The sequence below is a fragment of the Colias eurytheme genome, chromosome 6, assembly GCF_061535395.1.
Source record: "Colias eurytheme isolate Ceu_HAF_F1 chromosome 6, ilColEury1 Martin Lab GWU primary, whole genome shotgun sequence".
NCBI lineage: Eukaryota > Metazoa > Arthropoda > Insecta > Lepidoptera > Pieridae > Colias > Colias eurytheme.
The window spans coordinates 9654800-9669121 of record NC_142985.1 but is presented as its reverse complement, the minus strand read 5'-3'; the positions used below and the strand labels follow the sequence as shown (position 1 = coordinate 9669121).

The 14322-nt window shown below is 33.7% G+C and overlaps 1 protein-coding gene across 3 annotated transcripts in view; it reads left to right on the top strand.

Annotated features, from left to right (window-relative positions):
* LOC149907930 (uncharacterized) overlaps window positions 1-14121 on the top strand; it is a 53156-nt gene extending 39035 nt beyond the window's left edge. The window contains exons 1-10 of one of the 3 annotated variants that reach the window (XM_090103050.1): window positions 1201-1333; window positions 3581-4311; window positions 5409-5559; window positions 9362-9511; window positions 9820-10566; window positions 10767-11003; window positions 11093-11324; window positions 11549-11784; window positions 12056-12480; window positions 12593-14121. In XM_090103050.1, the coding sequence (XP_089959176.1) occupies window positions 3754-4311; window positions 5409-5559; window positions 9362-9511; window positions 9820-10566; window positions 10767-11003; window positions 11093-11324; window positions 11549-11784; window positions 12056-12480; window positions 12593-12811 (2955 nt within the window). In that variant the 5' untranslated portion in view covers window positions 1201-1333; window positions 3581-3753 and the 3' untranslated portion in view covers window positions 12812-14121. Of the gene's footprint in view, window positions 1-1200; window positions 1334-3580; window positions 4312-5408; window positions 5560-9361; window positions 9512-9819; window positions 10567-10766; window positions 11004-11092; window positions 11325-11548; window positions 11785-12055; window positions 12481-12592 lie in introns of those variants that run through there. The other 2 variants (XM_090103051.1, XM_090103052.1) reach the window with 2 other exon arrangements.
* The last annotated feature ends 201 nt before the right edge of the window (window positions 14122-14322 follow it).

Below are 14322 nucleotides of genomic sequence, written 5' to 3'. Positions count from 1 at the left end.
ACGATTAAGTTTACGTGTTTCCATTGCACACCGTTTTAGCTATGTAAATTCCGCTATATACCCGTGGTTATTATTTTTTTAAACATAAATTAGGTCAAAAGTGGTGGGTAGCCTAGCGGCGTCTCTATTGTCATGAGTCTCTCATGAGTCTCTCAGACACGGGTTCGAATCCCATCTCACTATGGATATATTGCTCGACGGTTTTGAATATTTCCAAAATAATAATAAATGTGAGCTGTGGTCACATAATATAACCGATATTATGTGACCACAGCTTATATTTATATAACTGTATTTAGCCCTAGTACACATGTAACGACCTTTTGTGATAAATAAAGAAAATAAAATAAAAATAATAAGAAAAAAATTATGTAATGTGACACAATCTTAAAATTGTTGTTTTATTTTCTTTTCTAATTTTACAACCAACAATCTTTGACGCCAAACTTCCTGCTGTTACTAGACACGATAAATATAATGTGTGTATTTTTGTGTTATTTACGTAATATAATGGAAACCAACCTTCTCGTTCATGATCTGGGAACCAGAACATCTCAGTTATGTTTGTTTGTAAGAACTGTACGCTAAAAGCTTTAACGATCCAATGTTGTTTTATATAATAGCATAATTGTTTACTAAATTACTAATTTATAGAAACATTGAATTTTCAGAGGTAAAAAAATAAAGTAGAGCAATTTACTTTCCTAAGATATTTATTGAAATATATGAAAAATTGTAGTCTCAAGTATTTTAATATTCATCTTTATTCTTATTATTTTATATATTCAAGTTAAATTCTCGCGTTCTGAAATTTCACTCATCACACGCAAACGAACTTTTCCGAATTTCCTTGCGCCTGCTGTTTTTGTAAGTGTATGAGCTCGCTCATGTTTTCCCATCGCACCCCTTTAGAACTGTCCAAACTATAAATTTATGTCCAATTTATGTCTGTGTATCCAATTTCTCGATTATAACACAAACCCTTTCGCAATGTAGGATAGGTTGTTTCTCCTTTCATTCTGGCGAGATTTAACCTGATGTTCATCTGTAAAAAGATTGCGAAGCGGCCAGTTCACATTGTTTACTTGTAATCGGCGGATCGGTCAATGAATGGGAGCTGCTAAATAATTTATCTAGTATCTTCTGGATATAATGGGTTGCGTAAAGCATGTTCACACGTTTCCACGGCTGTTTCCCACATTGTGGTGCAACGGTGGTGAGTGTCGCCTGGTTCAGTCTTACGCGCAGGCTTGGAGCATTAAGCAGAATTTTTCTACAGTTTTTAATCAGCATGTATTGTGAATGTGATTTATAATTAGTGCTGTGTTCTGTGGTTTGTTTGTTTCGTTAATAATGGTTGTTTGTTGATTGGCTGCACCTTGGTTGATATTTTGTGCGCTATCATTTATCAAAGTTAAATTTTTCATAACTTCTCTGTATCTATAGCATTCTATGGATTTCAGCGTCTAACTCTTCTTTGAAAAACTAAATTACTAAGTTTAAAAAAAACTTTAATTTTGAGTCATAGTAAATGCGTCAATCATGATGTTTAAGGAAAGTAGCAACACATAAAAAAATACTGAATAACATTATACATATAGGAAATAATACGTTCTGAACAATACATTATCTATATTTTCGATTGGCACTTTTACATTTTTTATTTTAGTTGTAAATATAGGCATATTATGCACATTATAGCTTTCTCCGTTTCATACAATTGCAGTAATCCATGCAACATACTATGTCACACTTTAACGCTCTATCAAGTCTTTGTAATACATAATTAGAAATTAAAAATTTGCTTCTATGTTTCACTTATAATAATTATTTTCCGCGACAAGAAATCATATATTGTGAATATGCATTGAGGCGATGTAGCGCCAGGAAATTATCTAAGTATAATTTAATACCTATAAAAAATAATGTGCACCAAAATAATAATTCCCTGGAGAGATTATACAGGGTTACTTGTAAAACACCAGCAACCTCTCAGGACAAGATAGGTAACACCATAAGTAACAACATTTGTTCTACGACTTTTGGCATAACGCAATACATTATTTTTAAATGATTTTTTTAAAGTTTTTATTGTACTCTCCTAACATTTGTAAGTCTATGTTCTATTCATTATCGAAAGGACGACGCGACGCCCCTCTCGTTCGCTTCTTGTTTACGTAATTTTTGGGATGCGCGTAGAGTTTATAATATTCAAACGGAAAATTAAATTAATATTTTATATTTATTTTTGTATGAAAATAAAATCTAACAAATTATCAAAAGTCGTAGAACAAATGTTGTTACTTATGATGTTAGCTATCTTGTCCTGCGAGGTTGCTGGTGTTTTACAAGTAACCCTGTATATTCCTCACCATCATACCATACTATTATTGAGATTTCCAATATATTTCCTTTAGTGATACCCGATAAACTACGATATGTATGGATTTAAATGCCTTATAACAGCTATATTGTGTTTCTACCAAGTCTCCTTCATATCTTTTTCCATGTAAAGACAAGATGTCCTCTTTAGATAAAGGATTCAAAGTTCGCTTCACATAATAGAACCTTTGACTATTGACGAAATCGGCAGGAATGCCTGCCTACACATAGATCAAGGTCTGCCTTTGTTACAGCGATTTGATGATACAGTGCGCATTCGCATACCAAAGATTGTGGTCCCACAAACCATAATTATAGATTTCGAATTTGATCTTCAATACATCTGTAAACATTGAACTTATCGCTAGATCTTTATAAAGGTTACCTTAATGCATTTAATGTTGCCTAGTACTATAGGGTTATTATAATATTACCTATATATTATTTCTTAAATATGTATAATGTACAATTTGTAACTTCAAAATTACATTATAAATGAGAATAAAATATTACTTAATCCGACGATATAGATTCCCACAAGAACATTATTAATGATGAAAGCAAATGTAGACATAGATTAGGATCAGGAAATGTAACTAAATGACCTAAGATCAGCATTCAAAACATCTGTTGCACTAACGGCACATCATTGCATAAAACACCCTGAGATGTTGCACAATCTTTCACTCTCGATATAATATGTAGTTGGACGCCATTGTCGCGCACGCGCTTTACTGAGAATATTCCCGCGTAAATGGGGCAAAAAGCGCGGGAACCTCGTCAAAACAATAATAGCCAACATAACGATCCGTACGTTATCTACTGAGCAGTTTACAGCATTGCAATGTTCTCATTATTTGTTAAGAACTTCATACGCAGCTTTTGTTCACATACTGTTGGAAAATTACAGCGTGCGATTAAAGGTTTTTACAACGTAGGTAGGTACTTTTTAATTCCGCGTGTAAATTTACCGTTCTTGGTGTGTAATTTTATGTCACATTGCCATGGCTCTTAGCATAATTTATTGCAAAAGACCATCTCGAAAATATCCATCGTGTCAAAGACAGGAAATTCTATACATACTTTGTTCATTCATCCGCTGCCAAATTAAACAACCCAATAACTGTTTGTTGCGTGCACAATCGACATAACAACTGCTTCAATAAACAAACAAACCATATTTTTTCTCTTCATTCAGCCAACATGGTCGTACAGTATTTTATAGTGTTGTGACCACGAGACATGAAAGATTAATTATTGTGCTAGTGTCAAAATATTACAAAAGTTATGCCAATAACGCTTTTTAAAAATCTGGACAAGATGAAAATATTCCAGTCACTGCAAATATTGTAATAACTTAAAGCTTACACAATGGTGAATGGAAATTATGTGTTATATGGTGACCGACCAGCCTCGGAATCAGAAATTGTGGATGACCATGTGCATACAAGAACCGTGGAACGCAAGACCAAACGCAAATCCAATAGATCGGCTAATGACTTACAACGCTCCCTAAATCTGGCTCAGAAGTTGGATAACGAGACCGATGCTGACAAATACATTAAGAAGATCAAAGAACCAAGATTACTACGTTATGTGCCAACCACTGAAGTTGAAGAAAATTACGTGACAGAGAAATTTGAGACGTATGATTTGAAACCTATAGAAGAACCGATTAAGCGATATACATTTGCTAAAAAGCCCAAGAATCCCAGTGATGGTTCTGTTAATTATGCATATTCCCGATCGAGCAGTAGTTGTAGTTCACCTAATGGTAATTTGCCGACAATTTCTGAGCATGGTGAGCAGTATGGTACGTACAGGATACGATCTATTCAGACTCCAACAATGAATGAGGGGATGAGCTACGAATCAAAATTTGATAAATACTTCGCCAGGCCAAGGGATGTTCAACCTTTTAGCGCTAAGGTAGGCAAGATAATAAGAATTACAAAATCAATGTCGCTGACCTAATTTTTGTGTTTGCTTACTATATACATATAGACTATAGTGGGTACAATTTAGTGGTTTAAATTGAATATTATTTTCGTTAGAATATCTAGATTACACGGTTTTAGTGAATAATTGAGTGTTGAAATAGGTAATGTATCGGCACGTAATAGTTCATTAGAATAGCACACGTGGCTAGTTTAGCAATTACGTAGAGTCAAAACATGTCTCTACATAAATGTGCATAAACTATTTTAACGACTTATTATCTTAACAAAACCAGAAACATTTATATAAATTAAGGTTTTACTTCATTAAAATTCTGCCTACAAGGTACCTATTGCTAATCAAAACAACACATAACACATCATAATAATTCATATTTTCTTTTTGATACACCGGATTTATTCTTTGATAGGTCTAAGACCGTCTAAGTCCAATAAGCTATGATTAACGGCAATAATTATAGAACATGTGAGACGGACCAATAACGCAACATATTTGTGCTCGGAAACTTTCTCTAAGGTCAAGGGGCACGATGATGTCTCATCGCGGACAAGAACAACGCGGGCTTACAGCCGCCGTAATCCGCATAAATTATCAGCATTTTATTGCACTTAACAAAAGTTACGACTGTCATACCCACACGCCAGCTTTCATCCATTTAAATGACATCATAAACATTTTATAATGCAACAATCACGTAACATTATCAAAGATGCTCACAAGTCACGACTCACGGAATTCCAGACGCAGCCAATTTGTGTTTGCGATATTTCTACGCTTGTTATGGTAATGGCATTTGAAAAACTCGAACGTAGATTAATCTGTAAACAGTAATTATAAAACGTAGACGCAGCTTAGATCATAGATATAATAAATAAATAAAGCAGCATCTCAAACACGATTTTATTGATTAAAAGATCTGCAATTTGGTTATTAGGTGTATTTTGGAAACTGCTACTAATCGCCGTTTTGAAGACCTTGCAATGCAAGATGTACTGCGTGAAATGTTGAATGATCGACCTCGCCGATGACCTGTAATGAGATGGAAATAAGATTTATTTTTGTTTCAGGGTTCGCATCCAGATAGTTTGTATCGAGTGCCATCGGACGGACCGGGCAGCGCAAAGAAAATTGTGCGGGTACTCCGTTTGTTGCGATGGCCCGTCGCGCTCTTCGGTGTGTGCGTTGCTCTAGCTGTGTTTGTTTACTTCCTTATGCCTGGTAAGTAGAATTAAATTTATTGTTATTCGAATTCTACTAAATTGTAATTAAAATTGAATTGTAGATATTATATTTCGTTTACATCATAGAATATCATCACAAATAAAGACGAAGCTTTCGTTTTACGCAATTGCAAATAACAAGTGTACGTTTACTCTAACTTTCAAAAAGTAGCCGGCTTTCGTGTTGTGATAGTTTGATAGGATCTTTTATTCAGCAAAAGTAATAATAACAAGTACAGCTGTTACGGATGTTATATCTTTTATCATAACAGTTACCATCATATCTCTTTCCAAACTTGCCGAGTTTTACTGTCTCTTATATAAGAAAATGTTCAAGCAACGCGATCAGCAAGCATTTAGCTTATCTAAAATTTTGTTTATGGGATAAGTTTTTTGAATAGTTATTACGTTAAATGGTGAAAAAAGAAAGCTCCAATAAACTAAAACAATCCTTTTTGATAAGCTTTACTGTTTCAATAGCAAGCCCACATAAAGAAGCAATAAAACGTTCCACGGCGCCAATTAGGAAGAAACACTTTGCATATCACGAACTTTTACAGCTAATATATGACTTGAAAATACCGTAATTACGTCGCGTCGGCCCTGGGGCATAAAATAACTTTCATTCAAAACAATTATAGTCCTTTATTCACGCTTATATTACTTTGGACCTCTATACCTTACGAAGATTCTGGTATCTTCATAAATATTTAACCACTTTCACATTTACATCCGAAGGGAATGGCAAGAACAATATAACTAATTTTTAATAATATTTTTGCTTGTCATCATGTTATTTTGTACACATAACATGATGACAAGCAAAAATACCATTAGAAAACTGCATCTTTACTGAGCAACATAGGCTATATTGCATTTTCAAAAAAATTAGAGATCCTTACCAAATATGCAATAATGTAACCCAAGGTGTAAAAAAATCCTCAATAAAACTTCTGTCATCGCGTGCGCTGCGGAATCTATTGAAGATAGAACAAAAAAATGTTCCACGGTATTATAGAATGGATCAATATCTACAAGAAAGTCCGCGATACCATATGTCCATCTTCAGTAGTTATGTTACTACAACAACTTTTTTACGTTTTCAAAGTAAATAGAAGTGCCGACAGTAATCAAACCATGTTATCCATACACATATATTAATCCTTATCCCATTAAATGATGTTTTATTATAGACTGTTTCAATACCAGCAAAATACTTTTTAAATGAAAAGAATTGGATATTCCATTCAAAAGATATAACGAATTTAAAAGTGTCAATCTACAGAAAATAGTAGGTATACTGTTCGAGCAGGCCGTAGTGCGGGGGTCACGGAGGAATTCTACCAATATGCGTCTTGACGGAACACAGTGGGGTTTTGGTCGGTAGGAATCCGACATAACCCACGGCCCCTCCCCCGGAGACCGTGGGTATCTATGAAAGATTTCCCCACTCAAACAAAAAAAAAAAGGCCGTAGTGCGGGACGGGGTAAAGGTGATTTTCATGTGATTAAAAATTAAACCTATAGTCCGACCTATAGTAGACTATTCACTGTAACGATATCGCTATCTATGCGGGTGAAACCGCAGGGCATTGCTAGTGTGTACAATATTTTTGATACTTGGTTTTATTGTGTGCTTCATGACATCTTCACGAAATACATTGAATGGCAACTTCAATGGCCGATATTTTCGATTTTACGGCATTTCTTTAAAAAGTACATGAATCCGTAGTTACTTTCTTTTCATTTTTATCCACCTGGGTTCAATTTCCAATGGTTATTAATAAAAGTTTGATCTAGAGAGAGAAACAGAATTCGTTGCCTCCATAACAGTCTATAAATTAAGAATCTATGTAGGTATCAGTAGGTATGGATAACTGAACCAATAATACAACCTTATTTTTTAGGGTTCCGTAGCCAAAATGGCAAAAACGGAACCCTTATAGTTTCGTCATGTCCGTCTGTCCGTCTGTCCGTCTGTCCGTCTGTCACAGCCGATTTACTCGGAAACTATAAGTACTACAGTGATGAAATTTGATGGGAATATGTGTTGTATGAACCGCTACAAAAATATGACACTAAATAGTAAAAAAAAGAATTGGGGGTGGGGCCCCCCATACATGTAACTGAGGGATGAAATTTTTTTTTTCGATGTACATACCCGTGTGGGGTATCAATGGAAAGGTCTTTTAAAATGATATAAAGTTTTCTAAAAAACATTTTTCTTAAAGTGAACGGTTTTTGAGATATCAGCTCTCAAAGTCGTAAAAAGTATGTCCCCCCCCCTCTATTTTTATAACTACGGGGTATAAAATTCTAAAAAAAATAGAGGTGATGCATGCTAATTAACTCTTTCAACGATTTTTGGTTTGATCAAAGTATCTCTTATAGTTTTTGAGATAGGTTGATTTAACTGTAATTTATTATATTTGCTGCTACGGAACCCTTTGTGCGCGAGCCCGACTCGCACTTGGCCGGTTTTTTTTATGATTATTATAATATTTGCTAGAATTTCAAACAATCTGTTGAATACGTACTGCATAATACATTTAATAATATTCTTACATTAATTATTTACATTAAGTACTCTTTAATTCAATACGATCTCAACTTGTTACATAAACATAATAAACTGATATTAATAGGTTAACTGTTCCCATGTAGGCAATAATTTGTGATCGGTTAAATTGTAGGTACACCTGAAGTAAATTCTAATTAGCCAACACACGGCGATTACCAATATTGAATACGTGTAAAGTGTAAATAGACTACTTACTTTTTGCGGTCAAAGTCGATGCTGTCGGCAATATTAACACGTGCACAATAATTACAAAAGTCAATTTTCAAAATGTCAAACATATTACATAAACATATTTTAATTGTAGCAGCAATGTAATATACTAGAAGATAATATATGGTGGCCTCTATAAGCATATCGTAGACAGACGTCGATATCTGAGACAAAATATGTGCTATACTGGTGCTATTAACTTGAGTATAAATGATAATCACTTCCAACAAAACCACACTTTCGGCAGGCTTAAATAACAAATATTAATGTACCCATAGCGGTAACTGTAAGACCCTAGTCTAATGATCTTTTTAACAGTGTGTTTTATGTCGCAACATGGGACAATAAAACGTGGTAGAACATCGAAGATTTCAAGCAACTTACATCAACAGTTATATAATTGATAAGGATTATTAACGATGTACAGGTCAAAGTCAAGATATTCTTACAGAGACGTGCTAGTGACTTTTTGAACCCGGCTTTCTCTGCTCTCGTCTTTAGATCAACGAGTTCGTATTTGATATTACATCAATTGGGGCACAAACAGAATCGTCCCACTTACTTATTAGTTTAAATACTCGCTTACAATGTAAAGCTAATATTTTGTCAGATCATTTAGAAAATCAAGATTTGACGAAGTTACGCATATTATGTGCAAGTCTGATCTGAATTAATATCCTTATTGAGAAATCCTAATAGAGGTTAAATATTTCGAATTAAACAAATATAGAGAGCAACAACTTTACTGTACATTTATGCAAAAAGGAGATTTCCTTACGGTATTCGGTATTCGTTGTATATTTTAGATTATTAAAATTATAAGACCGCTAATAGAAATCTTATTTATAAAATGATTACACTATAATTAACTAATTATTATTATTTAAATTTGTAAAAATTCAGATATATTTTTTCAACAGTCTCCTGGAGTAAACGAAACTGAAATTTTAAGGTGATTAAATTAATTGTAATTAATAGTTAATTAATAGGAAACCTTTAATGCTTTCAGAAAACCTTGGACAAGACGTAGACAACATAAATGCGACGACTTGGGAACAAAGCTTTACTGAAGCTCATTCGTACAGTTCTTCTGCACCAACTTCCTCAACGCAAAAACCAAAACTGAAACAGAGCCAACAAGAGAAATCGTTTGCATCTGGTATGTTAATAGGATTCATATTTCTTTTCACAAAATTGGATTTTTAATATACTATAACTACATGTAATATTTGTGTTAATTTCGTAGATTAAATTATGTGTTAATGCATATTTCATATCAGAATGGTTATTTCAGTTGTTACATAACATTTCAATTTATTTATTCATGAATCAGAATTAAATCATTTTTATGTTTTGTTTTATTTTATTATATTTTAATTCTATTAGATTTACATTCAAATTTTTAGATGACTGTTATAAGATTTTCAAGGCATAAAATATGTGTATTACAATATATTTCACAAACAGGTATAAAAGTAACTGAAATCGATTTCTATGATGCTGAGAATGACACAAATATCGATATATCTTCTGTGATCGCAGAAACCAGCCCTACAAGGAAATTCCCAATCCCTCCAGTTTATCCTACTCATATAGAGCCAGAAGTACAATATGGAAATGATGAAGTCGATAATTTACGAAAGCCTAAAATCCTCGAAGAAACCAGCTCAATTCCTGAGGACTCAACGCTGAGGCCTCATATTACTCAAAAGCCAGAAAAGCCATTAGCGATTTACTTCAAAGATGTCGATGCTGTGTCAACAAGTACTGAGAGAGTTACTACGGAAATAATAAAGAAGGCGGAGTCTACAAATATTTCTCCTACATCTAAAATCAATGATGACTTTGAAGAAAACTACACTACAAATTCAATTGCACAAACTACTACCAGACCATATTATGTTCCCATTCATGAGACTCAACAACCGAACGTGTATAATCCACAATATAGTACAATACATGAAACCCACAGATTAGTACCGAAAGTACCAATTGGTACTAAGGAATATTACGGGCAACCTGTAGTTAACTCTGATGTTAAGTTTACATCGGGTCATTCAAAACTCTTCGGTATATCTATAGAAGATGCAGCAAAAATGAAAGCTACTACACAAAGCTCGTTGTACAATACTAGAGTTTCTCCTACACTTCCTACTTGGAGAGACAGGGATGAAACTACAACTAAAAACTATCCAATAAATGCTCTATCTGACGGTAAGACAAATTAAAATATCTTGGGAGCATGCGGTTAAAAATTAACAGATGGAATCCTAAGGGATATTTTCAGGTGCTTTTTCAAGGAACTTATTCAGAAATTACATTAAGCTATTTAAGTAGCTACTATTAACGAACTATTAATAATTATTAAAATCATTTTAAGTACAAAAATAAAAACAAATTATTAATATTCACAGTACCCCAATGCCGATCAACGCGTCTGCCTCTATGCCGGGGAATCCTGCCATACGACTTAGCTGGAGCACCAGCTGTCGTGGGCAAGAAAGAAGTTACTCAGCTGTTACCACAGATTGAGTACTTGGTAGCTACCAATTGTAGTGAAAGGGTTCGCCACTTTGCCTGTGCACTTCTAGAACCAGAATGTAGTCCACCACCGTATTCCTCAAAACTACCTTGCTACAATTTGTGTAAAGGTAAAATTTTAAATATTTTTCCAAAATTTAATTTAATACATGTTTGAAACCTTTTCAAAGTGAAATAAAAAATGTGTCTTATCTTCTAGCAATTGTGGATAACTGTGAAGGCTACATCCCAACAGAATTAAATTCAATGTTTAGTTGCAACCAGTATTCAAGCAGCAACTGCGCCAGCGCTCGCGCTCCTTGCTACGGAAGGGAACTGGCTTGTGGGGATGGATCCTGCGTCCCGCGAGATTGGGTTTGTGACGGGACTCAAGATTGCCCTGGTGGAGAGGATGAAGCACCTTGCTCGACGTGTGAAGAAAATGAATTTCGGTAAAGTATCGATACTACTAATATTATAATTATTTTGAGTTTTGACAAGGTAAAAGAATGTAAAGCATTCATACTTATGTTCAAACACCTCAAAACATAAGCGCCTAAATTTTAATAACCATTAAAGTTTTGTTTTCTTATAAAGCGCCCAAATAATTGAAATGTTATATTACCTTAAAATTGGCATTTTCTATTAAGCAAGATAATATTCGTGTATTTTACAGATGCAGTTCAGGTCTATGCATAGTGAAACGCTGGGTTTGTGACGGTTACTCTGACTGTCCTAGTGGTGATGATGAATTGGATAAAAATTGTTACACTCGAGTCCCTAACCGGGTGTCCGCAGCAGCAGAAATCGAGGAACCGGGAGAAGAGTCTGCTGGATCAGCCCCAGCACCGTCTATAAGGAAGCCAAATAGACTGCCCACACAAGAAATACGGAATGGTCACTACAGAAACGGTAAAACATTACTACTATTTTAAATATGCTTTTATGAGCATGTTTTGGCATCGTTAGTGTATAAAATTATATTTTTTTATTTTTCCATAACACTAAATATTGTCTAAATTATGTTACATAGTGAATAATTTATGAAGAACAGTAATAATTGTAATTTCTTTAAAAATAATGAAATTTTTATTTTTGGATTAAAATAATCTTATAAACAAACATACGATACGCATTATTTGATTCACTTGATAAACTAAATAATATTTTTTTGTCTTTTCAGGAGAAAGTGATAGCAGCAAAGAGCTGCTCATGACCAGCGATTCTACAAATTCTTTTAAGCGTAATTTTACTCGGCGACCTTCACCATCCCGTCTCACTCCATACTCAAGACCAATGCCGAAACCAAAAAAAGAAGAATCCGAGGAAGAGCCTTTAATCCCCGGAAGTATTACAGAGAGACCCCGGTGGATGTATCGCAAAAACTTTAGGAAACACCAAAGTAACGCATCTGAGAAAAAAAATGACTCAGCTGAAGATGTCAAAATGGATGATTTGGGTGTATTTGGCAACATAGAAAAGGAAGGATCTGATAAAGTAAAGCAATCAATGAAACCAGAAGAAATTGTCCCTGCAACTGTTCCAACACGACTTGATAAATCTCTTGATAACCTGGAAAGAGTAATTGACGGTGCTGGTTTGCTAAGGGTGTGTATTATAAAAAAAATTACATGTATTTTAAGTGTTTTCTAATATTCTTTGTGCTCAACTTTAACATGCTTTAAGCGAAAGACCTTATTATTTTTCTACATCATTTCAGAAAGCAGCGATTGCACGCAAGCAAGAAATGGCAGATTCCCCAGAATCTAACGCAACTCTGTTCGAAACCGACGATTTAGGACACAACAGTGCTCACGCGTCTCCTTGCCCGAATGAAGAGTTGCGCTGCGTGGACGGCCGGTGCATCACCCTCTCGCAACTGTGTGATGGAACCATCGACTGTTCGGACCACGCCGATGAAGATAATTGCTACACGTGAACAACTGAAAATTAAAACAACCGACATTGCATAAACTGTGGAAAATTTATCATTTTTACTGTGTATAATTTATAACGTTTCCAGTTTTATAACATTGTGTAATGTGTTGTTTTAGATTTCAAATTATACCTTAAATTTTGAAAGTATTAATCTATTCGAAGCGTTTTTGTTTGTTATTTGATTTGACTCCGTTTCGGATTAAATTTTCCGTCCGTAGTTCTAAGACATGTTTAAAAGACGTTATGCGGTAAGGAATATTATAATGTGAATTAAATTTTAATTCGATTTAATAAGCTGTGATAAAGGAATGCATCAATAAAACTAGAATAAATCGTAAGCTCGATGTAATTTTATATCATTGCTGTATGTGTCTTTTTAGGTAGTTGTAGTATTTTTATGTAAAAATGTTTATTGTTTTTATACCACGTCTAGTGTCTACTTACTCTCACAATTTGCACTCATTCTTATTAGATATTCGCTTTTAGATAAAATATATTTCTTGCATCTAAAAATGCTCTCTTAACCACGAGAGCTCCATTAATGTCTTATTTTTGTTTTATATACAGTAAGTACAAAAATTTGCGGTCTACTAAACAAACATGCTTAATTAATTGGATCACAAAATATTTAACAATTTGGTCCGCTTTTCTTTGTAAATTAAGGTTGTAAATAAATTTAGATTGTAATAATTTATTAAGTAGATTCATTGTCTTCGCTTGAGCTTTTTCATTAATCATAAAAATCAACAATGATATTTCGATATCTTTCAACAAACTATTTTGCACATTTTTGAGATAATAATAGCAAAAAAATGAATGTTTATATTTGTCCTAAAATTTTATATTAATTGTTTTATTCGACAAGTCCAAAGTAATGTCATAATAATATAAAGTAAGTAGATATAAAACTGAAATAGGTGTAAGTTTTAGAAGATACGTTAGAAATTGGATATTCTTTACAAGTTAAAAATTATGTATTAGGTAGGTATGTAATAAGTATACCTACTTAGTAAGGAACTTCGTTTTTGATGCCACATTGGTATAATTATTATGCCTTTACCTCTCTATGTAGAGATGATTTTATTCAGATGGATGTCTCTTGACAATAATTAATAATGATTAATAACCATCCTTAGATCGGGCGTTATATAATTATTACTGTAATTTTTTTAGAAATGATTGTCAAAATAAAATTGTATTATTGTAATTTATTCTTAAGCATGGCTAATTTGTCATACGGAACGCTTTTGTATGTTTTTTCACTTTTGTAATTTTGTATTGAAAATAAATATTAAGTAGGTATGCCATTTTCTAATTTGTGTTTTTTAACCTCTTTTAAAAAGCTCATTAAAAGCTCTTGGATCGTACGATGTAGGTGAGTTTTAATTAACGCGAGTGTTAGATATACCTATATTATATTTTACACCTGCCCATAACAACGATCACAGGACACAGTCGCAGTATTACAATATATTAGTGAAGTGAGGATGTGCGAAAGTTTGTGAGGCTGTG